Source organism: Anthonomus grandis, chromosome 12 (assembly GCF_022605725.1).
Source record: "Anthonomus grandis grandis chromosome 12, icAntGran1.3, whole genome shotgun sequence".
In the NCBI taxonomy this organism is placed as follows: Eukaryota; Metazoa; Arthropoda; class Insecta; order Coleoptera; family Curculionidae; genus Anthonomus; species Anthonomus grandis.
This window is the reverse complement of record NC_065557.1, coordinates 4891295-4914986: the sequence shown is the minus strand read 5'-3', so window position 1 is coordinate 4914986 and position 23692 is coordinate 4891295. Positions and strand designations below refer to the sequence as shown.

The 23692-nt window shown below is 33.3% G+C and overlaps 5 protein-coding genes across 7 annotated transcripts in view; 3 read left to right on the top strand and 2 right to left on the bottom strand.

Moving 5' to 3' along the window:
* LOC126743427 (baculoviral IAP repeat-containing protein 6) overlaps positions 1–3912 on the bottom strand; it is a 117489-nt gene extending 113577 nt beyond the window's left edge. For all 3 annotated transcript variants that reach the window (XM_050450523.1, XM_050450524.1, XM_050450525.1), the window contains exon 1: positions 3541–3912. In XM_050450523.1, the coding sequence (XP_050306480.1) occupies positions 3541–3739 (199 nt within the window). In that variant the 5' untranslated portion in view covers positions 3740–3912. The remainder of the gene's footprint in view (positions 1–3540) is intronic.
* A 246-nt stretch (positions 3913–4158) lies between these two features.
* Positions 4159–5118, top strand: LOC126743429 (cyclin-dependent kinases regulatory subunit). The gene is made up of 3 exons (XM_050450526.1): positions 4159–4349; positions 4480–4607; positions 4758–5118. The coding sequence occupies exons 1-3, from the start codon at positions 4279–4281 to the stop codon at positions 4826–4828; spliced, it is 270 nt and encodes an 89-aa protein (XP_050306483.1). The 5' UTR covers positions 4159–4278; the 3' UTR covers positions 4829–5118.
* Positions 5119–10018: 4900 nt separating this feature from the next.
* LOC126743157 (NSFL1 cofactor p47) lies at positions 10019–13226 on the bottom strand. Its single transcript, XM_050450133.1, has 6 exons — positions 13012–13226; positions 12643–12926; positions 12429–12581; positions 12247–12376; positions 11889–12003; positions 10019–10421 (listed from the first exon to the last, which is right to left on the bottom strand). Exons 1-6 carry the CDS (start codon positions 13111–13113, stop codon positions 10117–10119), a joined length of 1089 nt encoding a protein of 362 aa, XP_050306090.1. The 5' UTR covers positions 13114–13226; the 3' UTR covers positions 10019–10116.
* A 228-nt stretch (positions 13227–13454) lies between these two features.
* Positions 13455–14128, top strand: LOC126743158 (mitochondrial import inner membrane translocase subunit Tim13). Its single transcript, XM_050450134.1, has 3 exons — positions 13455–13668; positions 13729–13797; positions 13850–14128. Exons 1-3 carry the CDS (start codon positions 13570–13572, stop codon positions 13946–13948), a joined length of 267 nt encoding a protein of 88 aa, XP_050306091.1. The 5' UTR covers positions 13455–13569; the 3' UTR covers positions 13949–14128.
* Positions 14129–14286: 158 nt separating this feature from the next.
* Positions 14287–23158, top strand: LOC126743148 (T-complex protein 1 subunit zeta). The gene is made up of 8 exons (XM_050450121.1): positions 14287–14496; positions 14713–14840; positions 14948–15159; positions 15228–15378; positions 17256–17731; positions 22434–22560; positions 22620–22771; positions 22829–23158. Exons 1-8 carry the CDS (start codon positions 14363–14365, stop codon positions 23042–23044), a joined length of 1596 nt encoding a protein of 531 aa, XP_050306078.1. The 5' UTR covers positions 14287–14362; the 3' UTR covers positions 23045–23158.
* Positions 23159–23692: the final 534 nt, after the last annotated feature.

Below are 23692 nucleotides of genomic sequence, written 5' to 3'. Positions count from 1 at the left end.
CATGCGGTACAGTGTCAAAGGCCCTTACTAGGTCCAGAAACACTGCCAAACACTTTCTATCACCATCAAAAGCCTGATTCACTCTCTTTGTTAATTCGCAGACAGCATCGGATGTGCTGAGCCCCCCAATGAAACCAAACTGATTTTGTGTTAATACATTATTTTTTTGTAAATAGTCAATAAGTAGTATCGTCCTATAATCACACTTATAGGACGATAGTTACCTATTTCACATTTATCACCTGATTTATATATTGGAGTGATTATTGATACTTTAAATTGAGTAGGTACTGTTCCTGTTTTAAATATTAGGTTGATAATGTGAACCAATGGTTCAATAAGGTAAATATGAAATTTTTTTATAAATTTTGAGCTAATAGTATCTATCCCAGGCGCGGATTTGTTTTTTAACGTAAAAATATGTTTAATTATTTCATTCCTATTAGTTGGTTTTAGAAACATTGAAGATACACTGTTATGATTAATTTTGAATTGTTTTTTTGGTTTTTTTATTTGGTTCTGCATATTTACTCCTACGTCTATAAAATACTGATTACAAAAGTTTGCCATGTCTTTGTTATTTGAAAATTCTTTGTCATTATTTTTTATTTTTATTATGTCATTTCCTTAAGTAGTAATTTGATTTGTAACCTCATTTATAACTTTATACATTTTGCTCATATTATTCTTAGATTCCTCAATTTTTGTTTTGTAATAGTCATTTTTACATTTATTTAATATTTTACCCAATGAGTTTCTGTATGTTTTATATTGTTGTTCTTTTTCCAAACTATAATTTGTATTCAATTTTCTTTTCATTTTGTCCCTATTTTTTATTGAACATATAATAGCAGCAGTTATCCAAGGTTTTATTTTTTTAATTACTTTTTGTTTTAATATTTTTGTCTCTTCAGAGCTTTGTATAATATGTTCGACAACATTATAAAAAATTTTGGTTGCAATTTTGACATCATTAATATTTAAAATAGTGTTTTCCCAATTTTGTTTTATAAGTAAGTCTTTTGCCTTCTCATGGTTTAATATTTTTATAGTTTTAATTTTTATATTATTGGAAACATTACCTGCCCAAACCTTGTCTCTAGCAAAATTAAGCAACACAGGATAGTGATCGGTGAGTTTCCAAAATAAAAGAAAGTTGTTTATTTTTGTTTTCCAAAAATTTTTTTTTAAGGAAAATGTGGTCAATACAGGCTTTTGATGTTAATGTGACCCGTGTAGGACCAGTTATAAGGGAGTAGAATCTGTAAGACATCAAGAGAGCTAGGTAGTTATTTGTATCAGCTGAATTTTCAGATAGAATATTTATCTTTATATCTCCCAGAAGTATTTCTGTTTGCTGATTACATTCACGTAATAAATAATTTTCCAGGTCATCGAGAAAAGACGATACTACCGTCGAGGGAGGTCTATATATACATGTTATGCCATATTGTATATCAGTTATAGCTAAAGTTATCCTAATCAAAGTAATTCCCGACCTAATTAGTTTATCACAAACATACATATGTGTACATAGAAAAGGTGTTGTTCTCAGGGTGCATTCTTCCATGACACCTGATTACAACAAACAGACAGTATGCATGCAAACATCAGAACAGAGGAATATATAGTAGATCAATACAATTAAAGTTAAGAAGCTATTTAAAAAGATTAAAAGATGGCGAAGCCTATACAAAAATATTAAGAACAAACAATAAAGCAAAATACTATACAATAAAAATAACATAAAATACACCTATCAAAACAGCAGTGACTAAACATAAATCAAATCAACAGAATTGAGTTTTTTATACTTCTGATACTACTTGCAAATAAATCTAAAACACACTGTTACAGTCTTGAAGCATTCTATTGATAGAACAACAGCTTGCGGTTAAGAAGAGTATGTATAGATAACGAATGAATTAATGAACTTTATTCTGCAAAAAAATACAACAACAATTGTACAATATAATTGAGTCAAAATCATACTAAAAATTAGTTAACTACAAAAATAAAAAGTAACATTATTAGATTTAAAAAAAAATACACACATATAATAGACATCTTAAAAACCATACAACCTTTCAAAAAGATTAAATACACTTTTTGTACCCTAGTGAAACTCTAAGAACTTATGGGTCTCATAGGGACTTATATGACGCAATAGTTTTTTAATTGTAAATTTAAACTTGTTAGATGTTAGGGCCTTTACCTTTTCTAGAAGACAATTAAACAACTTGATATACATTGTGGACTATGTTGTGAAATTCTGAAAGGAGATTTAATATTGCCGCAATGGAGGTTTAAAAAATTGAGGTTATGTCTAACTTTCTAAGCATTTTTGGGTATTTCTGGAGTATTTTTGGCAAAAAATTGGTATTTCTTCTTTAAAGAGTATCATTTTAATCAAATTGTAAGTAGTCAACAGGGTTCAGTTCTTGAACCAGTTCTATATCTTATTTATATTCATGACATGGAGAATCTTGGAATCTCAGGGAAATTCATTCCATTTGTGGATGATGCAACAATTTTATGACATGACACAAATGCAATCAATCTAAATAGCACAGTCAACAGAGATCTTGTTGAAATCAAGAAATAGTGTGATTCTAAGGAATTTTAAAAGTAATTTAGATGATGTGTCTGGACAATAAACTAAAATTTGAAAGTCATATTACACAGTTGTGTCAAAAAATATCAAAGTAAATTGTTGTGCTCTTAAGGTAATAGCCAGGATAGGTTGATTTTGAAGTAGCGAGAAATGTTCATGTAAATCCCATTTAACGAATGGATTGTGTTAATAGTGTTTTTGTTTTGCAAAAGAGAGTGATCCAACATCTGCGTGATATGAATATGACAGTCTCAATCATTGCTGTTTATCACTCACAAAATCCCACCTTATTTATATTGAAATTGGTCTGCCCGATTCATGAGAAATTTAGAACCATGAACACAACAAATAGGCATGAATATAGCAGTCGACAAGCTAATGATGTTCTTTTGCCTATGCCTAAAAGTTCATTAATCAAAAGAACTCAATCTCAATTCAATTTTATGTTGAGTAGACTTGTACAAATGTGTTTGTGTATATGTAATTTTTATTTTAATTTTTATGACAATAAAGATGACAAAACTGCTGCTGCATTTATTTTAATATTTTTTGATATTTAGGGAAGTTATTGTATATAGGTAAGAACAGTAAAAGTTTGTTTTAAGGTATTTCTCAGGGCGCTTTGTTTATTTATGGGTGCTTTTGGTTGTCATCAAAACTTTACCTAACAAAAATGAATAAACCTTAAATAAATGAGGTTATGTTTCATGGCACTGAGAAAAACACTTTTTATTACTTGGAAACGAATCCTAGTTCATAACATCTAATTATTATGATTTCACATAGGAAAAGCACCACTATGCTATAAAGCTGACTTAAGTAGCCCATTCTAATAACTATATGACCAAAAGGTACCACCCAAAATGCTTTGATGTCTTGATAGGAAGAACACAAAGGCTGGATTGAAAGGGGGTCCCAGTGCTTACCTGCTAAATCGGTAGACCGTAAAATAAGGCCGGAATTAACGTCCAACACCCGCACGATCCCGCTACGGGTACAAATAATAATAATATTAAGGGATGGATGGTAGGTGATCTCCTTTATATCCGCGTCCACTTTTAAATAACCATCTTCGTTCAACGTCCACGGTTCCTCGGCCATTGCGGCAAACGCATCTTGCGCCATCAAAGATCACAAGACATTTGTCGATTCCGTGGTTACGAATTGTTCCCGGAGAACGCGAACACAACACTCAAATAAGAACGTTTTTATGTTTTTCTTTCCTCTGGGTAAAATTGATTGTAATGGGGGAAACGAAAAATTATCAGAGGAATTTCAAGGATACCAGCCGCTGACAGATGGTGATGACAAGAATGACAGATCTGTGACGTTTGACGTGCTGCTGCACGAGTGCCAACTGAAGAATAAGTTTAAAGATTTTTTTTTAATGATTATTATATAAAAGGAGCAAAGAGAAGAATAAAAACATTTACAATTTTTAGTAAATAGTGGTGCCTAGACATTTAACACTAAATAATTACTTTAGTTAGTGACTTTTTTCCCCGTTTGGTTGGCAGTGACTTTGAACGTTACCTCCTCAGTCTGACGTTTGTTTGACAGTTGATGCGAAAATTCGTTGAAGATTTCCCGTTTGAAAGAAACTGTTGAACAATCGTTTCTTTTACAGTTTTCACCGATTAATTTATTATTATTAAGAAACAAATATGAATATTGAGGAACTGCAACGTAACATCTTCTATTCGGACAAATATTACGACGATAAGTTCGAGTATCGGTGAGTTATTGTGGCGAAACCCAAACAAATACAATAACCTTGATTCTTGTGCTGGAGTTTCTTTACTTTTTTGAGCTTCTTTACTTATAAGCTGCGTGAAGATGTGTTATTTAATGTTATATCTTTCTAGGCATGTAGTTATACCGAAAGAAATGGTCAAATATGTACCGAAAACCCATCTCATGTCAGAGGATGAATGGAGAGGTATTGGCATTCAACAAAGTAAAGGTTGGATACACTATATGAACCATAAACCTGGTAAGAATTTATTTATTTTGCAGTTTACCATGAATCCTTAAAGATGTATACTCTTGAAAAAGTTAATGTTGGAAATGACCTCTTTTTTGTACCATAAGTGTTTGTTTAGTTCTGAGCCGAGTAATAAATAATTATTATTGTCTTTTTTAGAGCCCCATGTGTTACTGTTTAAACGACCCATCACGGAACAGCCACCTCCGGAGGAACTAATGAGAATGTGATTGTTTTTCCTATTTGTTTGTACATAGTTTTGTGGCAGGTACACTTTATGCATAAAGTCTCTCGCATCATTCCTAAATTTCCACTTTGCTGCAAGTGTACCAGTCGCTGCTTTAAAATAGGTATTTTTGTTTACATCTCTTTATGGAAATTGTTTAGTGTTGTAGGTTTTGCTAATTTAGTTTCATATTTTGTCATTATTCCTTTTCTGCTGTTCCGTCTTTTTTTTTTTATTGATTTAAGGTTCTTTTTTTTATCCATTAATATACATTAGTAAAAGTTATATTTTTAATTTTTTTGCCTTTTATTTAGTCCCCAGACACCTTTTCAGGAGATTTAAAATTGTTCTTTATTTACTACAAAGATAGGACCTAATTTATTAAAGTGAATCCAAATGTAAGGTCTGTTGAGTGTTAGTTTGAGTATTGTATAGCAAAAATTTCACTTACTACAACTAATTTATACCACCTTTATGAAATAAGCAAAATTTCATTGAATATATGTATGACTTACTGGTTTTGCCCAGGATAGATGTACAGTGACTGACTTGTTGACTTACCAGTATGGTATACTAACTACCAATAAACTTACTATTATTTAAAATCTTCTAAGTGATGTTTATTAATAGGAATTTCACTATTTTGTTGTGAAAAAATTATGAAAATATTTCCAGTGGTTCCCAAGTTATGACCAAAAATTTTCATTAAAAAATAAAAATCATAAAATTACAGTTTGGTTTTAAAATTCTTCAAATTTGGTGGCCTTGGATTACAAAATCGGCTTTAATTCAAAAAACTCGAAAAATTCATCCATTATCCCAAAGATGCTGGTCATACACTTTTATAAAAGGTTAAAACACGAAATCTACGGCATCACAAGTACATTTAATAAAATTACGAAGGTTACATATTTCGCTCGACTAGAGCATCATCAGACCTAAACAATAATTAAAATTATGTAACCCGAAAAAAGGGAAACTCAACAAAAACTTACCATAACATACACAAAACACCTGACATAAGTAAACAAAGCTTACAATAAAGTGGCACTATCTATATACAAATTAAAATTAAAAATACACAATTAAAATTGAAATTGAATTAAACACATTACAATAAAAAATTTTACCTTTTATAAAAGTTTAATTCAAAAAGGTTTTGAGGTACAAAAAATGTTTATATATGAAATTGTTTGAACATAATTGGACTTTTTTATGTGTAATTCTTTTAAAAATGTTCCAACTATTTCATAGAAATATTTGCAATAAAATTAAGAAATTAGTAAAAACATGAGCAAAAAAAGTTGTCCAACCAAAAATACTCTTTCGATTCAAATCTTGAATTCAGAGTGACGTTTTTACACTCAAATTAATCCACAGGAATTCCACTATTTTGTTGTGAAACAATCATGCAAATATTTCCAGTGGTTCCAAAGTTATGAATAAAAATGTCTGAACATCAAATTACAAAAGCTATAAAAGGGATTAACATCATGAGGAGCCTAACAAGAGTTTGGTGGGGTGGAGACAGAACCCACCTAGAATATGGATGTCAATGTACATTCAAGACTTCAAAAGCCAATTGGAACAAGCTAAATAGGGTACAATACATGGCAATCAGAGTAGCTTTAGGACTTATGAAATCCACACCAATAAAAACAGTTCTGTCTGAAGCAGGAGAAATGCCATTGGAATTGAGACGCAGATGGATATCTACCAAATTTATATCAAAACATATCAACATAATAGATGATATCATTTACAACAACATGATCAGCATATATACAAACATAAACAATGGATCCAACTACTGGAAAAATGTCCCACCCCCAGCACTAATAGAGGGGCTAGACCTTATGCTGCAGCACATACAAAGAATACACAAATCGCATCTACTCCCATGCTATGAATTTTCAAGGAATGAGCAAATTGGAACAATACAGTTTATTAAAACGAATCTACGTAAAGAAGAAAATAATAAAAGGAAATTTTTACAAATAATAGAAAATTACACTGACTATACCATATGCTACACTGATGCTTCTGTTGACCCAGAAACAAAAACGTGCGGGATAGGAATAGTATGTGAAGATACACAGAAGATTAAGTGACTACACCCCTATATGTACTGCAGAAACCATAGCAATCCAGGAAGCAGTCAGAAGCTTAGCCCATCAAAGTAGAAAACTAATAATAGTTACAGATTCTCTTAGTGGAATTCAAGCCATAACAAGAACAGGAATAAATAAGGACACTGACTACATAACCTTATCAACAAGACAAGAAATTCTCAAGAGCAAAGACACAGACATCAAGCTGCTATGGGTACCAAGTCATACGGAAATTAGGGGCAACGAAAAGGCAGATGAACTAGCCCAATCCGGAAGAAATCTGGCACGAGTAAACCAACCAAACCTGATCGACTCAAGAAGATTTACCCAAGATGGAAAAGCAGCAATATGGTCTATGTGGGAAGAGGAATTCAAGACGTGGAGACAAGAAAAAGTTAACAATACATATACACAAATGGAGCTGAAGCCTCGAAAACAACCATGGTTTAGTGATATTGAATATCAAAGTAGGGACATGATAACAACAATGACTAAAATGCGGACCAACCACTGTATGACACCAATTCATTTAAATAAAATAGGAATAAAAGACAACCCAAACTGTATATGCGGATAAATTGGAACCCTTAACCACTTAATATTTGACTGTGATATGGATGTGATAAATTGTAAGCTAAGATACGATATGGCATTAAAAAACTTGAATGGCCCTGTAAATATTGAATGTATACTGGCTAGACCTAATTCTAAGACCACTCAAAGAATTATTGAGCACTTATCAAAGAACAACATAAAACTGTGAACTAAACCCACATAAAGCACTTTGTTGTTGTTTTTTTTTACTTTTTTCTGCACACTCTTGAGGGCTTAAAGCTGATAGCATGTCACCTGCTTGACGCATGAGAATTTATTTAATCTTTCTAACTAATCTAAACATTTCCATTCCTTTAAAGTTCCCATGAGAGGCATGGAAAATTCCAGACGTGTCGGAGAAGCGACACACCTTTCATAGAGGCACGGGCTTGGGCGGCTGTCGAAGAACGACACGAGTCCATGGTAGCGAGGAAGAAGAATAAAAATGTCCGTTAAAAAATAAAAATTACAATTTGGTGGCTCTTGGATGACAAAATCGACTCTAACTCAAAAAGTTTTTGAGACACAAAAAACATTTATATATGAAATTGTTCAAAAATAATTGGATTTTTTAATGTCTATAATTATTTTAAAATCAATCTAAAAATAAAAAATCCCCACGTCACAAGTGAAAGGGATGCAGAGTGCCTTAGCCTGTATTCAGTCTTACGCTCAGTGAGTGCAAGAGAGGAAGAAGATCTATGTGTAGTACAGAGGTAAGTTTTTTAATATCACTTACATCTAGTAGGGCATCTGTAATTCGAACCTGGAATGTAGCAAGTGATGATGAGTGTTTAGTGACCTAGTGCCCTATTGGTGTTTTGAGTATAGTGTCCTATGATCAGTGGTTTTAATGAGTGACAAATCAGTGCTTATTTCTTTATACTCGCATGCAATTATTTTCTATTGCTGATATTTAACAATGAGAGAAAAACTAAATTTTGCTTTATGCTACCTTTTGAATCTAGGCACTTTTCAGTTTTATTATGGTTGGATATATGTTTTTAAATGAAATTCTGTCGTTGAGTAATTTTATTCATTAAATTTACATTATATACAGGGTATCCGGAAGCTAGATGCAATCCTTTAAGGGGGTCATAGCTGACTTAATTTCAGATACATATCACTCATGCCGATGCCTGGCCAATTCTCAGAATTATGGCGTCTTTTGTGCGGCAGGTCATGTAAATAAAAATTATTAGACGGAGACCTCTCATAAGCCTACTAAGCATTAGTGCCCCGATTGTGGGGTTATTTTAGGTTTTAATGTTAAATAAAACACAATTTTGTTTAAACTATTTATTGTTCATGTTCAAAATGCAATCCATTATTTCTAATACAGGCACGAGCCCTTTTTGTTACTTCGGTGGTAGTTACTCTTATGGTCATATTTTCTTTCATCCTGTCAAATGCTTCATTTATTTTGCGAATCAACTCTTCTCTTGTTCTTATTTCGGTGGTGTATACAAGCTCCTTTGCCCGGCCCCATATGAAAAAATCCAACGGAGTTAGGTCAGGCGATCGAGGAGGCCAAGGAAAGGTTCCGCCTCTACCGACCCAACCGTCCGGAAAACAGTCGTCTAAGGAATTCCTGACAGCCAAGGACCAATGCGCTGGACAACCATTTTGCTGAAAGATTATTGGTCTTTCTCGTTCCAATAATCCAGCTTCGTCTAGAAGAACGGGGATATCATTTTGTAGAAAATCTAAATAGTTGGCACCATTTAAATTCTCTGGTAGAAAATGTGGCCCAATAATAGTCCTGCCTATTACTCCGGCCCACATATTGACCGAAAATCTGTTCTGAAATTATTTTTGTTTTTTCCAGTGCGGATTTGCATCTTTGTCAGCCCATTCGTGGAGGTTGTGGAAGTTGGTAATACCCTCCCTGGAAAAATTGGACTCGTCTGTCCACAAGACACTTCTTAAGAATAACGGGTCCTCGATGTCCATGTTCAATAAAAAGCGGCAGAACTGAATTCGTCTTGCAGGGTCTTCTTCTTGTAAGCCCTGCACCCCCGTACCATGAAAGGGATACTGTCCATCTTTCTTCATGGTCGTCCACACCTTCCATCTAGAAAGGCCAAGGTCTTCAGCTACTTTTCTGACGCTTGCAGTAGGGTCTGCGGTAAAAGCTTCCAGTATTTGCTCCTCAATCTCTACATTATTATGGTCAAGGTTGCCTCCACGTGCCGGATTATTCCCAATGCCAACTTCAGTAAGACGGCGAAAGGTGTTTTGAAACACCCTGAAATTTGGTAACCTCCGAACTGGTACAACATACTGAGAATTTCAATCAGCATGTAACCAATGTGCTTTCATCTTTAAAATATTGACAAAGTATGTAACCAGTGCGTTTCACTGAACTGTAGTTGGCGAAAAGCGTCTATATTTTAGTATTGTTAATCCTTGAGGGGTATAGCAATTACACGCAATCACCTACGTAGTCTTTAAAGCAACCCTAAATCTATTAAAATAAAACTCATAACCACATTTTTTAACACTAATATATTATTGAGTACTCTAAAAATGTCATTACAAAAACAGATTATTTATCAAATCAATCATTCATTCATTCCCCCCCTATTTAAGTTAATTTTTGCATTATGGCCGCGTTTAGGAGTCCGGCATCCTTAAGTGAAACAGAATCTTCCAAAACCTTCGAAGGATAAGTGGATAATAAGTTAAAGGATTGAGTCTGATATTGGGGTCGGGCAATTGTAATATACTCCCTTATTTGTCCCACTGTGTGTCCGTGGTTGAATTGTCCTACCAGTCTGGTACCGTCCGCCAAACGGATCTGTAAACTCGTTGTGGGTTCTGCAGGGTTCACTTTGAGTTGTTCTTTGGCACGCGCCTCGTTTGCCTCCTTATCTTCTTCACTGCACGAACCTAAAAGTTGAAGAACGAATGGGGTTTTAGTGGGGTATTTAAGACTGATGTGGCATGGATTTTTGCAACAGAAGCTAGAGAATATTCAAAAGAAACTTTTAAGACAAAAATCAAGAAGATCTGATCACTAGAACTCAAGTGATGACTCATTTCTGAAATGAAAAGGACTTCAAAAAAAGTGCTAAATTGTTAAGTATATTCCCTCTATTTTATAAGATATTCAAGATATGCAAGTAAAGTTATAATTTGTTAATGAAAGTAGCAAAAACACTAGCCCAACTAAAACAGCCCAACCTCCAGTAATTTTTAACATAGAATGACGTTTTTACCCTCAAATCCATCCTCAGGAATCCCACTATCAGGATGCAAAAAATTATGAGAATATCATAACTGGTTTCCATGTTATGAACAAAAATGTTGACTATCAAATAAAAATCTTGTATTTCCAATGTTGTTCTATAAACTACAGTTAGGTAGCTCTGGGACCTTGGTGGATAAAATTCCCTCTTAAATCAAAAAGTTTTTGAGACATAAGAATTGTTGTCATATGAAATTGTTTGGTAAGAAATGCCTTTTCTTGGACCAAAACCCTTTTAATAATATCCCCTCTATTTCTTAAGATATTCTCAAGTAAAGTTAGAATTTGTTAATGAAAGTAGCAAAAAAAACTACCCCAACTAAAACAGCCCAAGCTACAGTAATCTTTAACCTAGAATGACATTTTTGCCCTCAAATCCATCCTCAGGAATCCCACTATCAGGATGCAAAAAATTATGAGAATATCGTAACTGGTTTCCATGTTATGAACAAAAATGTCGGCTATTAAATAAAAATCTTGTATTTGCAATATCGTTCTAAAAACTTTTTAGTGACTCTGGGACCTTGGTGGACGAAATTCCCTCTAACTCAAATAGTTTTAGAGGTATAAGAATCGTTCTCGTACGAAATTGTTTAGTGAGAAATGCTTTTTCTTGGACCAAAACCCTTTTAAGTATATTCCCACTAGAGCTCTGGATATTCTCAAGGAAATTTATAATTTGTCAATAAGAGTAGCAAAAAAAACTAGCCCAACCAAAACAGCCCTAACTACATCAATTTTTAACCTAGAATGACATTTTTATCCTAAAATTCATCCTCAGGAACTGCACTATAATGAAGCAAAAAATCATGAGAATATCTCAACTGGTTTCCAAGTTATGTCTAAAAATGTCATCTATTAAATACAAATTTTGTATTTCCAATATTTATGTGTAAACTTGAGTAAAAAAAACTACCCCAACAAAAACAGCCCTACCTATGTCAATTTTTAACATAAACTGACATTTTTACCCCAAAATTCATCCTCAAGAATCCCTCTATAATGATGTAAAAAATTATGCATATGTCTTAAATGGTTTCCAAGTTATGACCCAAAAAAAAATCTCTTTTTGTAAATAAATTTGAAAAAATCAAATTATTATTACTGACCTACTATAACTGGTGCGGGGCTGCCTAGGGTGTATCCATGCCCTTGAAAAGGTTTTGACCTCACTTTTGGAGGCTTGTATTGCTCCTCTCGGTGGTCCTCCATCGCCAAATGGATCTGTTTCACCCCAAATCCGTTAACATTATTTTAAGAGCAGTTTTTTTTAAATCTTTTGCAATTAAATTCATTAGTATATCAAGGACTTTTTGAGGAAATTGGGTTTGAAGAACATAAAGTCAATTACAAAGCACATTGAACCATAAACATTATTTTAGATCCTTTGCAATTAAATTCCTCTTAAGTAAGTACTTTTTGAGATCTGGGATTTATTTAAAAAATACTAAATAAAACCCTGCTTACCTCTGCCCTGCCTCTTCTCAGCTCAGGTGGTATCTCACCCCTTCTTATGCTCCCCAAAAATTCGGCATTAGCTGGGTCAGCATATTCCCTAAGTTCTCCATCGTTTACACTGAAACCGTTCTGCCACAACCTAAAAATAACTCTTCAAATAGAAAAAAAAATATATATAATTTTCACAGTACTTCAAAGTGACTTCTTGTGGTTCTGCTGGGGCCTGATACCCCGGCACAGTTTCCGACGAAGTCTCGTCGTGACCCAGCTTGTACCCAGTGCCCCTAAAATGTTGACCTGATCCAGAGGCACCTGTACTAGAGTCTAAAATTTCCACTCCATGCCTAAAACATGTTTTTATATGTCATCTCATATAAATGTGACTCTTCTATTTCATAATCTTACTCTTGTACAGATTTAAACATGTCGGCCACGATATCACGTTTTTTCGGCGGTCCTAGGACTTGTTGACCGCTATGCTCGGAACCACCGGCGTAATACGCTTGTCCCTCCTCCTCTTCGTCACTAGACGTTGCTAAAGTGTTTAGGGTGGCGAAATTTGAAGATTTCTTCGGTTTTGGTCTAATGGGGGTTACTACAGGGCTGGGAGTCTCCGGTGGTGCTATTGGAGACTCTTCAACCAGTTCGACATCGTCCCCGCCGTTTTCGTAGTAACGAGACATTGCTACCTGGTAATTTTCCATAGTGTAAAAGCATATTAAGATGGAAAATGATTGTTTTATAATTGAAATATCGCTGGTACTATATACTAACCTCGACGTTCCAAGCGGCGGATTCCAGAAAAAATTTAGCCCTGTCGGGGTTAGCCCCGGTTATCCCGATAAACTGTTGCACCTTATCTTCTTGGTCACTCATTTTTTAAATTTTATTACTAATTTTGAAATTTATATATTTATTATAATCGTTAGCCGATCATTTACAAAATAAACTATTTTGGTATTTATTTTCGCTTGTCACCTTTTATTTGACATTGACGTAAATGAAACCTGTCAAACGTCAGATGTCACTTTAATAGAGCGGGGAACAAACAGGTAATGGCCTAAGCTATAAGTTGCCTAACTATGAGCCATAACGCAGCCGTTTAAATAGGGCCTTTACTGGGGTTACTTCGAGTCACTCGCTGGTACAAAGTAAGGTGAGAGGTCTAATAGCCTTACTAACAAACCGCCCCATCCTATATGGATAAATGCACTCGGTGACAGTTGACATTTGACCATCCTAACCTTACTTTTTTAACATTACAAAATCCCCACGGATTCCAATTTCTTTTTAAATTATTTTAAATAAATCTGTATAAAGAAATCAAATACCATGGAAGGAATAGGGAATTTAAGCGGGGCGCAAAAAGACGAGCTCATGGACCAAGTGAAACAGCAAATTGCGATAGCGAACGCCCAAGAACTACTTACAGTAAGTACAAACATCATAGGGGTTCATAACGTGTGAAGAAAATATCATTTTTTGTTCTAGAAAATGACTGAAAAGTGCTTTAAGAAGTGTATATCGAAACCGGGCACGTCATTGGACAGTTCAGAACAGGTAAACCCCTAAAGCAGTTAATGGGGCTTTTTATTTATTCATCTTGTTTTAGAAATGTGTAGCGATGTGTATGGATAGGTATATGGACTCATGGAACTTAGTCTCGAAGGCTTATGGCATGAGAATCCAAAGGGAAAGGACGAACATGTAACAATAGTGTTCTTCCGGTCTAGCGTGGTAGTTAAAACTGTTTTTTTTTTTGTAAAATATATTGTGAGATAGCCATAAGAGGGTCCGTTTACTATTTTCCTATATGGTGCATTTTTTTCTGGCAAGTGAGGTTGCCAGGTGAGTTGTGAGAGAATGTTATAATAAAATTATTTGTATTAAATGTGAGAATTTCATTATTTCTACCTTCGAGAAGAAATAATTTTCTTAAGAGCCCCAATAAAAATTGACGTATTATTATCTCGATTTTTATTATTATCGATATTGGTGCCATCCCTATGATAATAACTGACTGTCAATGTCACTTGTCATCTCGTATATCCGTCAAACACGTGCGGTTTTCAACGACAAATTTTCCTTATTCTCAGTGGTTTTTTTCCATTTATTGCGGAAAAAAATGGCGATCAGCTTATTAAATCCTAAAGCCGAAGTGGCGCGAGCCGCCCAGGCCCTCGCGGTCAACATTTCCGCCGCCAAGGGTATCCAGGACGTGATGAAAAGCAACTTGGGTCCCAAGGGAACCATGAAAATGTAAGCCAGCCAGTATGGTTTGAAAAATGCCCTTTTTTACCTTAAAGTCGCATGTATTTAGTAATTTTTCACGCTTAGTCGATACACTACGATGGAAACCACCGATTAAAGCACTAAATTTATTATTAACAACTTTTTTATGCACCTAACTTGATCATAACCTCACAAATTTTCCAACAAGAAGCCTTGCTAATGACTAAAATTTTTATTATAAAGGTTGGTCTCTGGTGCGGGAGACATCAAAATCACCAAAGACGGTAACGTTTTGTTGCACGAAATGCAAATTCAACATCCCACTGCTTCTTTGATTGCCAGGGCATCTACTGCCCAAGATGATATGACAGGTACATAATTATACATGTATTGTAATAGTATATAACTTTATACAAAAGCATAGTTTTTAATGATTTAATAAGTGTATTAAATTTTTTCTTCTGGTTTGTCTCTTAAGGTGATGGAACAACATCAACAGTCCTCCTAATTGGAGAGTTGCTAAAGCAAGCCGATATCTATGTAGCCGAAGGCTTACACCCTCGCCTATTGACTGAAGGCTTTGACAAAGCCAAAACTAAGGCTCTAGAAATCCTGGACAAAATTAAAATCCCTATTGAGATTAACAAGGAGAATCTTTTAGATGTTTGCAGGACCAGTTTGAGAACTAAGGTACAGTCCCGTCCCCTATTTAAGTGTTCGGCTAATATATTGTTTTTTTTTTTTTTTAAATTAAAAAGGTTCATAAAGCCCTTGCAGATGTTTTAACTGAGGTTTGCGTTGAGGCAGTTTTAACCGTTAGACCTAAAGATAACAAACCGGTGGACTTGCACATGATCGAACTTATGCAAATGCAACACAAAACTGAGGTTGATACCCAGTTAGTCAAAGGTAAATAGTTTTTTTAAACAATTTGATTTTACAGAAGAATTGAAAACAGTGGTTATAGCTCTGGCCTCGAGAATTTTAGAAAATTCAACATTTTAAAATTAGGAGGCTAAAAATGGAATTTTAGGAATGAGATATGTATGTCATGGTATATTTAGAAACAATTTTGAGTGTAGTTCAAAAAGTTCATAAGGAATGTTTATAATTTTTTTTAGGAACTGTAGTGGGATCTCTGAGAATGAATTTCCTGTAAAAAAAATTTCTTTAGGTGCAAAATTTACTGAGCTATAGCAATTTTAGTTCATAGCACTTTTTCCCACAAACATCTTATTTTTCTCCATGATAATTCAAAAACTATTCCGGGAATTTTAATGAGGTTTCCACACAAAGTTGGTTTAATTCTTAAGGAACATTTTCATATATGAAGGATTCTTGTAGCTCAAGAAATTCCTCAGTTACAATTAGGTTTGCAAAAAGTGAACCTAGGAGGCTAAAAATGGAATTTTAGGAATGAGATATATTGTGGAATATTTAGAGACAATTTTGAATGTAACTGAAAAAGTTCTGAATGGATTTTTATAATTTTTCTAAGAAACTGTAGGGGGATCCCTGATGATGAGTTTACTGTAAAAAACATTTGTTTAGGTTCAAAATTAACAGAACTACAGCAATTTTGGTTCATAGCACTTTTTCCCACAAACATCTCATTTTTCTCCATGATAATTCAAAAACTATTCCGGGAATTTTAATGAGGTTTCCACACAAAGTTTGTTTAATTCTTAAGGAACATTTTCATATATGAAGGATTCTTGTGGCTCAAGAACTTCCTCAGTTACAATTAGGTTTGCAAAAAGTGAACCTAGGAGGCTAAAAATGGAATTTTAGGAATGAGATATATTGTGGAATATTTAGAGACAATTTTGAATGTAACTCAAAAAGTTCTTCATGGATTTTTATAAGTTTTCTAAGAAACTGTAGGGGGATCCCTGAGGATGAGTTTACTGTAAAAAACATTTGTTTAGGTTCAAAATTAACAGAACTACAGCAATTTTGGTTCATAGCACTTTTTTCCACAAACATCTCATTCCTCTCCATTATAATTCAAAAACTATTCCAGGCATTTTAATGAGGTTTCCACTAAAAGTTGGGTCAATTCCTAAGGAGCGTTTTCATATATGAAGAACTCTTGTAGCTCAAGAACTTCTTCAGTTACACTACTTAGTTTTGCAAAAAGTAAATCTGGAAGGCTAAAAGTGGAATTTTAGAAATGAGATATGTATGTCATGGTATATTTAGAGACAATTTTGAGTGTACCTCAAAATGTTATTAAGGGATTTAACTAATTATTATATTATCATCAAAACCATAGTAAAGTTTTTAAGTGTCTGGAAATATTGAAATGAACACATTTAATGTTCAGTTTGAATCTTGAAAATGTGGTGTTAAGTTATTTCCTACTAATTCCAGGCAATTGAAGCCATTTCTCCCTTTACAAAAAAGATGATCTCTTAATGTCTTCATTTTATTTATTAACTTTATTTTGGAATGTCATCATCATACAATAAATTGTTCAGAATTTTAATTTTTTTTTTATAAACTCTCTATCTCTCTGCTTCATGATTTGTAGGATCTTGCTATTAATCCAGATATTCTTTTACTTTTACTGTTTTTATATTTTGTGCCTCATTTTCAGCTACCTGGATTAGTTCATTTAACTCCTGAAACAATAATATACCGACCTACCTTATATTTTTACTAAATTTATACCCAAATATTTTATAATCTATCCATTTAATTTTACAATCAACTTTTTGCTTCCCATTATGTTTTATTTTAAATTAAAGGCATTTTCAAAGTTACTCTCACGGTTTTACCTTCAGGTTTGGTTCTGGATCATGGTTCACGCCATCCAGACATGCCGAAACGCCTGGAAAACTGTTACATTTTAACGTGCAACGTCAGTTTGGAGTACGAAAAAAGCGAAGTGAACTCCGGTTTCTTCTATAAAACCGCCGAGGAAAGGGACAAGATGGTGTTGGCCGAAAGGGAATTCATCGATCAAAGAGTGAAAAAAGTCATCGAATTAAAGAGGAAAGTGTGTGCGGGCACCAATAAGTCGTTCGTGATAATTAACCAAAAAGGTATCGACCCGATGAGCTTGGACCAGTTAGCTAAAGAAGGAATCATCGGATTAAGGAGAGCCAAAAGGCGTAACATGGAAAGGCTCGCCTTGGCGTGCGGAGGAGTCGCCATGAATACTTTCGATGATTTGTCAGAGTCCTGTTTGGGTTATGCCGGTGTTGTTTACGAACACGTTTTAGGAGAGAATAAATACACTTTTGTGGAAGGATGCAAGGTATGTCACTAATATATAGCTTATTGTTCAGTATATAACCAATCAGAGTTACGAGAATTACTAAATTGTCGTGTTAGTAAGAGATTAAGCGGGCGCAGGTCTGCTGATGACAATTTGGTTTTATATATTAATTAGATATTCAATAGTTTGGAGAGGGGATCTCCAGATGACTTGATCTATACAGATTTCTCTAAAGCTTTTGATCTGGCCAATCGTGAAGTCCTCTAAGGGAAAATGAAGTTTTCTCTCTTCTTTAGTGGATGTCTGAATTTGTTCGAGGGAGAACACAAGTGATACATTATCTGATGAAATAAATAGCCTTTAGGTTAACTGATGATATTTCACATATAAAGTATCTTAAAGGATGTAAAATTTTAAATGTTTTTAATGCAAATTAATTGTAGTAAACTTCTGGGCCTTAATTTTCATGTTCCAAGTCAGCATAATAGAAATTCCATTCTATTTAATTTAAAGTGTCCTATCATCGTACCATTTATGCATACAACAATCTAATTTCTGTAATGCAAAGATATTACATCAGGTTGATCTCTTTATGTCATTCAATAGGTTTAGTGTAAAAAGTATGGAACTGCTTTAGTTGATGCACCATTAATTATTTGTGTATAAATGATAACATTATTATTTAATTGCCTTTTCAACTAACTTGAAATAAAATGCTTATTACTGTAATTGGTCTATAATTTTGCATTGAAGTTTTAGCACCTGATTTATATATAGACCAGGCGAATTAGACTTTAACAGTGCACAAATTGCTATCCGGAAACTGACTGTTGGAGTTGGTAGAGTGGTTCATAACGAGTGAAAAATATTCTTTTGCAATTTCCGGCGAAAGTTGACGTCCAATTGAAAAATGTTCAATAGAAAAATTGTAGATCATAAGAAAATCTATAATTTTTGTAGAGGTCACTTTTGAACATAACCTCAAAATAGCCAAGATAAATGCGCAAAACCGTTTTTTTTTTTCGTTTTTTCAATTTTAATTTTTTATTTTCACAAAAATAGTTCAATCTTTGTAAAATTTTGTGAAAATATACCTTTGTAGGTCTTAAATAACCTTAATTTTTTTCAGATCGAAATATTAAAAACTTTCGGAGATATGCGTTTTTTTTTCGGAAAAAACCGTTTTTTTTAAATGAAAATTGTACTTCAGAAAATCATGGTACAGGGTTCATCCGGAGCTCATTTTTTTTTGTTTTCACATGTACTTTCTTATGAAATAAAGAAACTATATACTTTCCATTTGAAAAAACGTCGAAAAATGCAAAAAAAGTCAAAAATGATTTTTACAGCAATAAAATTTTTAGAAATTGTTAATTATTTATTTAAATTAGTTAAAAAATCAAAAAACAGATTACACCATTCGATTCTACGGAAAAAAATACAAAAGAAACTATGTATCATTATTTTACCGGAAACTTAATTGGGCACAGTTGGGCTTTGTACACCGTGTAAATACAATCACATTCTTACGTATTTTCTCGATTTTCATAGAAAATAATTGTTTTTCGAAAAAAATACAAGAGACAAAAATTATTTAAAATCAAATTGTCTACAACTTTTGTTTAAAACATTTTTCGCAAAAATCATTAATTTGTCAGTTTTAACAAAAAAACATGCAAAAAAGTCAAAAATCGTTTTTAACATTGTAAATTTTACAGTTATTCTTAATAATTTGTTTGAATTTTTATAAAATTAAAAAAACTAATTACATAATTTAATTCTACAGGAAAAAGTACAAAAGAAAATGTTATTATTTTTAAACGAAATTTTTTATTATATGTAGCGTATCACAGCTTACATTATGGAATATTACAAAATTACAACAATCTTTTTCTTTTAGACAAAATCATAATTTCTTGATCATCATCCGTACTTTCATTGAATTCCGTGCTTCCTTCATCTTCATACTCTTCTTCAATATCACTGAATTGTTCTTCACATTCTGGATCCAAATTAATACTTGGCTGCTCTAATTCATAGGAAATATCCTCGGAATCACTTAGATCTTCCACAATTTTTTCAGTGTTACAACAACTATCTAAATTCTGACATTTTACACATAATACCGTGCATTTTAATCCGTGTTTGCGGCATCCGCATCTATTTGTTGAGCAGCTTGTTTTACAATTACACGAGATTTTTTTCAACAGCTCTTCAGGTATGACTGCGATGTCAGTGAAGCGAGGCACGAGTATTTTAGAAGTATCATCAACTACTTCCTTCCAGCCCCATTTGGTAGTGGTAGCGCTTAATTCATGTCCCAGCCAGGTTTGCAGTTGATAATACGTTCTAAAACAGTGCTGGCTAGCTGCTCCAACAGTTGGAGGTAACTTTTCCAATTGAAACGTAGATTTTGCAGTCAATACCCGGTACTGCTGAAATCGCAAATTATCCAGAGATGAGGTTGATTTAGTTGAATTGTAAATAGATGCAACCAATACAGAGCCATTTCGAGCAATAAGCTTCGGATCAGAATTCTGTTCATAAAAAGGCTGCACTAGTTCAGCTAAATTTGTATTTTTCATGAGCGACTCGACTGTTTTCTTCTTTCCTTTTCCAGCAAACGCAGACGTTGAATCGCAACCGCTGAAACAGTGTAAGAATGCAACAATTGAACGGTAATTTGAGAAGTTGAAACTATTTGATGAATATAAGCAGTCACTTACATTTTGTGATCCTGCTTTTAAAAAATAAACTGCAAGATTTTTGACATTTAATTAATGTAATAAAACTAATAAATCAATATCTTGACCAATAATAATGACAGTTTTTTTATTAATTTCTGCCATTTCTATTGCTGTGTGAACGATTAAAACATCTGCGTCTTCTCTAGCTTGTTTGATCGAATATCCTTCAAATCGAAAGGCTGCAGACAACCTCTTTACTAATTCAACTTTATTTTTGTCAATCGACAAAAACTTGTCTTGTGCAATTGTTATTTTAGTTTGTGGTTCAATATGAAAAGAAGGATAACTCGACGTATTTTTTCGTCGTAAACGTTCAATAGTTTTTATCACACATGCAGCTGAGTTTTCATCGTCACTGTCTGGATACCTATCAAACACAATACACGTATTGTTTGCATAATTTTTGCGTACAAAAGACAGATATTTTTCAACGATGACCTCAACAGTATCATTCTTCTGCCACACAACTTTGTGTAAAATAAATCCACCGTCGATAACATAAAATGCATTATCTGTATTTGCTAAAGCTTCGATGTTGGTAAAATGATCAAACATTTGCGATTTGACATTTTTCCGAAAGCCGTTTTCTGTAAACAGTGAAAGTGGAAATGGAGCAAGTTCAAACTTTAAATAATTTCTCATATCAGCTGTACTATTGATATTGACACATAAACGTTGAAATAAAATCAGCGGATTTATTGGGATAATCTCGTCATTCACTTTGATTGCAGACTGAACGTTTTTCAGCGACAAAACTCTGTTTTTTCTCGTAAATGTTACTTGTTTAAAATTATTTCCTACTATTGATTCAACAGATTTCATACCTATCTCGTACGCATGGTGACAGTTTATTGAATCAGTTCCAGTAACTCCAGAATATATCGACATGATTTTAATTAATTAAGAACATTGTTCGAGATTCACTGTTAGTTTTATTTTTGCAATAACAATGATGCATATCACTGTTAAAAACGATTTTTGACTTTTTTTTCATTTTTCGACGTTTTTTCAAATGGGAAGTATATAGTTTCTTTATTTCATAAGAAAGTACATGTGAAAACAAAAAAAATGAGCCCCGAATGAACCCTGTACCATGATTTTCTGAAGTACAATTTTCATTTTAAAAAAAAACGGTTTTTTCCGAAAAAAACGCATATCTCCGAAAGTTTTTAATATTTCGATCTGAAAAAAATTGAGGTTATTTAAGACCTACAAAGGTATATTTTCACAAATTTTTACAAAGATTGAACTATTTTTGTGAAAATAAAAAATTAAAATTGAAAAAACGAGATACAGGTAAGATTAGTTTGTAAATAAAGAATGTAATGATGATAACATCTTATGTAAGGATATAATGCACAAAAAATAAATATATACAATGAGATATGGCTTGAAAAACTAAAAAGTTAGCACAATACAATAAGAAAAAATTGATTCTTCTTCTTTATGCAGTTCTGAGCCTTTTTAATTTCTTGACCAGTTAATAAAACTTTCGAAACCTGTCATAATTTAATTATTTATTTACCACCATATACCATGTTAAATCTTATCTTTAGTACACTAATCTGTAGTATTTGAAATTAAAAGTTAAATAGTTAAAAAAATATTCGAAATAAATATTGATCCTTAACAGTGAAAATTTTACAAAATATAATAAATTAAACTACAAAAACTTATTAACTAAGCAGATACTTGCTACATTGAAGATAAATTAAGAATTGTATTTTTATTCATTGGTACTCTCTAATAATTATTCTAAACAGTTTCATTTAGAATTTATATATACCTTAGCTTAAGGATTGATGGATTAGTAGATTATACTTGTCAAAGTTTCTTTGCATTCTATGACTTCCCTTACTGTAATTTTAAGTGATATAATATGGAGTTTTTAAATATAGTGTGATACTTTTCAATAAACTTATATATATATATTTCTATAATTACAATACAAATGGATTCCGTCGATAAATAAATAAATAATTTCCTGTCCGCAGAATCCCCAATCGGTTACCATCTTAATGAAGGGCCCCAACAAGCATTCTTTGCAACAAATCAAAGATGCCATCAGGGACGGACTTAGGGCTATCAATAATGCTATCGAAGATAAAGCGGTAATTCCAGGTAAGGGATTTAAGTGATTTAGCATGAACTGTTAGTGAAAATCAAGCTCTTGATTTTAGGTGCCGGAGCTTTCGAAATTGCCGCCAACAAAGAACTATTGGCGTGGAAGGACAGCGTCAAGGGCAAACAGAGACTGGGGGTGTTGGCCTATGCCGAAGCGCTCTTGGTCATTCCGAAAATTCTGGCGGTGAATTCCGGTTTTGATGTGCAGGTAAGTGTAGAATATGGTTTTTAAATGCGGTTGTTGTTTATGGTGTTTTTTTTACAGGAAACGATCGTAAAGTTGCAAGAGGAGAGTCAAATCAGTCCGGAACCGATCGGTTTAGATTTGGCGTCCGGGGAGCCGATTATACCGAAAGACGCCGGAATTTTCGACAATTACATCGTTAAGAAGCAAATTATTAATTCGTGTTCGGTTATAGCGAGTAATTTGCTGTTGGTCGACGAGATTATGAGGGCCGGCATGAGCAGCCTCAAGGGCTAATTTTAGGACTTCTGCGGTATTATTTTTATGTATTTTAATCAGGCATTTAATTTAGTGTTTAGTTTTTAACTCTTTTGTGCTTTTTTTGCTAATAAATTCATTAATCCAGCAGTACACAGGGCGTTTTTGTGATAATATCTTTACAATATTTAATAGAAAAACATAAATCAACAGTTTAAACTGAAAGTTATTATTTTATTATTTATTGAATACTTTACAAACAGCATATCCCTTACAGTACCGAGATAAAAAAAAATTGAGTTTGGGGTTTATATTCATTTTACGCCGCTAAAGTTGGGTCAAAAGGTACGGAAAATTATTTTAAAAAATATTCGAAAGGGTTAAGGGAGGGATTTAGGGAGTATCCAATTGTGTCCTAGGGAGCCAACATTAGAAAAGCACAATTGTGAAACAAAATTTATTACTTTGTATGGAATGAAATAAAACAGTTTTTATCTTCGGTTAAACAAAGAAAAACATTACATTTCAGGCAACGCATTCTGACTTTTGCACCCTTCTAACCTGCATTTAACTGGGTTCTTCATTGTTTGGCCAGTGTTCAAAACCATCAAAGCGTTTGTCTGCACGGGGCAAACTGGAAGGCATTCTTCTCTTTTTTATTTCATTTCCTTCAACGCTAGTCTCTTC

Bases quoted from the DNA above. Each gene is read 5' to 3' on its own strand.
- LOC126743157 (XM_050450133.1), bottom strand. From the start codon at position 13,113: ATGAGTGACCAAGAAGATAAGGTGCAACAGTTTATCGGGATAACCGGG. The intron at 12,582-12,642 runs GTAAGATTATGA...AACATGTTTTAG, and splicing joins ATGTTTAAATCTGTACAAGA to GCATGGAGTGGAAATTTTAG. The intron at 10,422-11,888 runs GTCAGTAATAAT...TTCAACTTTTAG, and splicing joins CCCCGCACCAGTTATAGTAG to GTTCGTGCAGTGAAGAAGAT.
- LOC126743148 (XM_050450121.1), top strand. From the start codon at position 14,363: ATGGCGATCAGCTTATTAAATCCTAAAGCCGAAGTGGCGCGAGCCGCC. The intron at 14,841-14,947 runs GTACATAATTAT...TTGTCTCTTAAG, and splicing joins TGCCCAAGATGATATGACAG to GTGATGGAACAACATCAACA. The intron at 17,732-22,433 runs GTATGTCACTAA...TCCTGTCCGCAG, and splicing joins CTTTTGTGGAAGGATGCAAG to AATCCCCAATCGGTTACCAT.
- LOC126743429 (XM_050450526.1), top strand. From the start codon at position 4,279: ATGAATATTGAGGAACTGCAACGTAACATCTTCTATTCGGACAAATAT. The intron at 4,350-4,479 runs GTGAGTTATTGT...ATATCTTTCTAG, and splicing joins GACGATAAGTTCGAGTATCG to GCATGTAGTTATACCGAAAG. The intron at 4,608-4,757 runs GTAAGAATTTAT...TGTCTTTTTTAG, and splicing joins CTATATGAACCATAAACCTG to AGCCCCATGTGTTACTGTTT.
- LOC126743158 (XM_050450134.1), top strand. From the start codon at position 13,570: ATGGAAGGAATAGGGAATTTAAGCGGGGCGCAAAAAGACGAGCTCATG. The intron at 13,669-13,728 runs GTAAGTACAAAC...TTTTTGTTCTAG, and splicing joins ACGCCCAAGAACTACTTACA to AAAATGACTGAAAAGTGCTT. The intron at 13,798-13,849 runs GTAAACCCCTAA...ATCTTGTTTTAG, and splicing joins CATTGGACAGTTCAGAACAG to AAATGTGTAGCGATGTGTAT.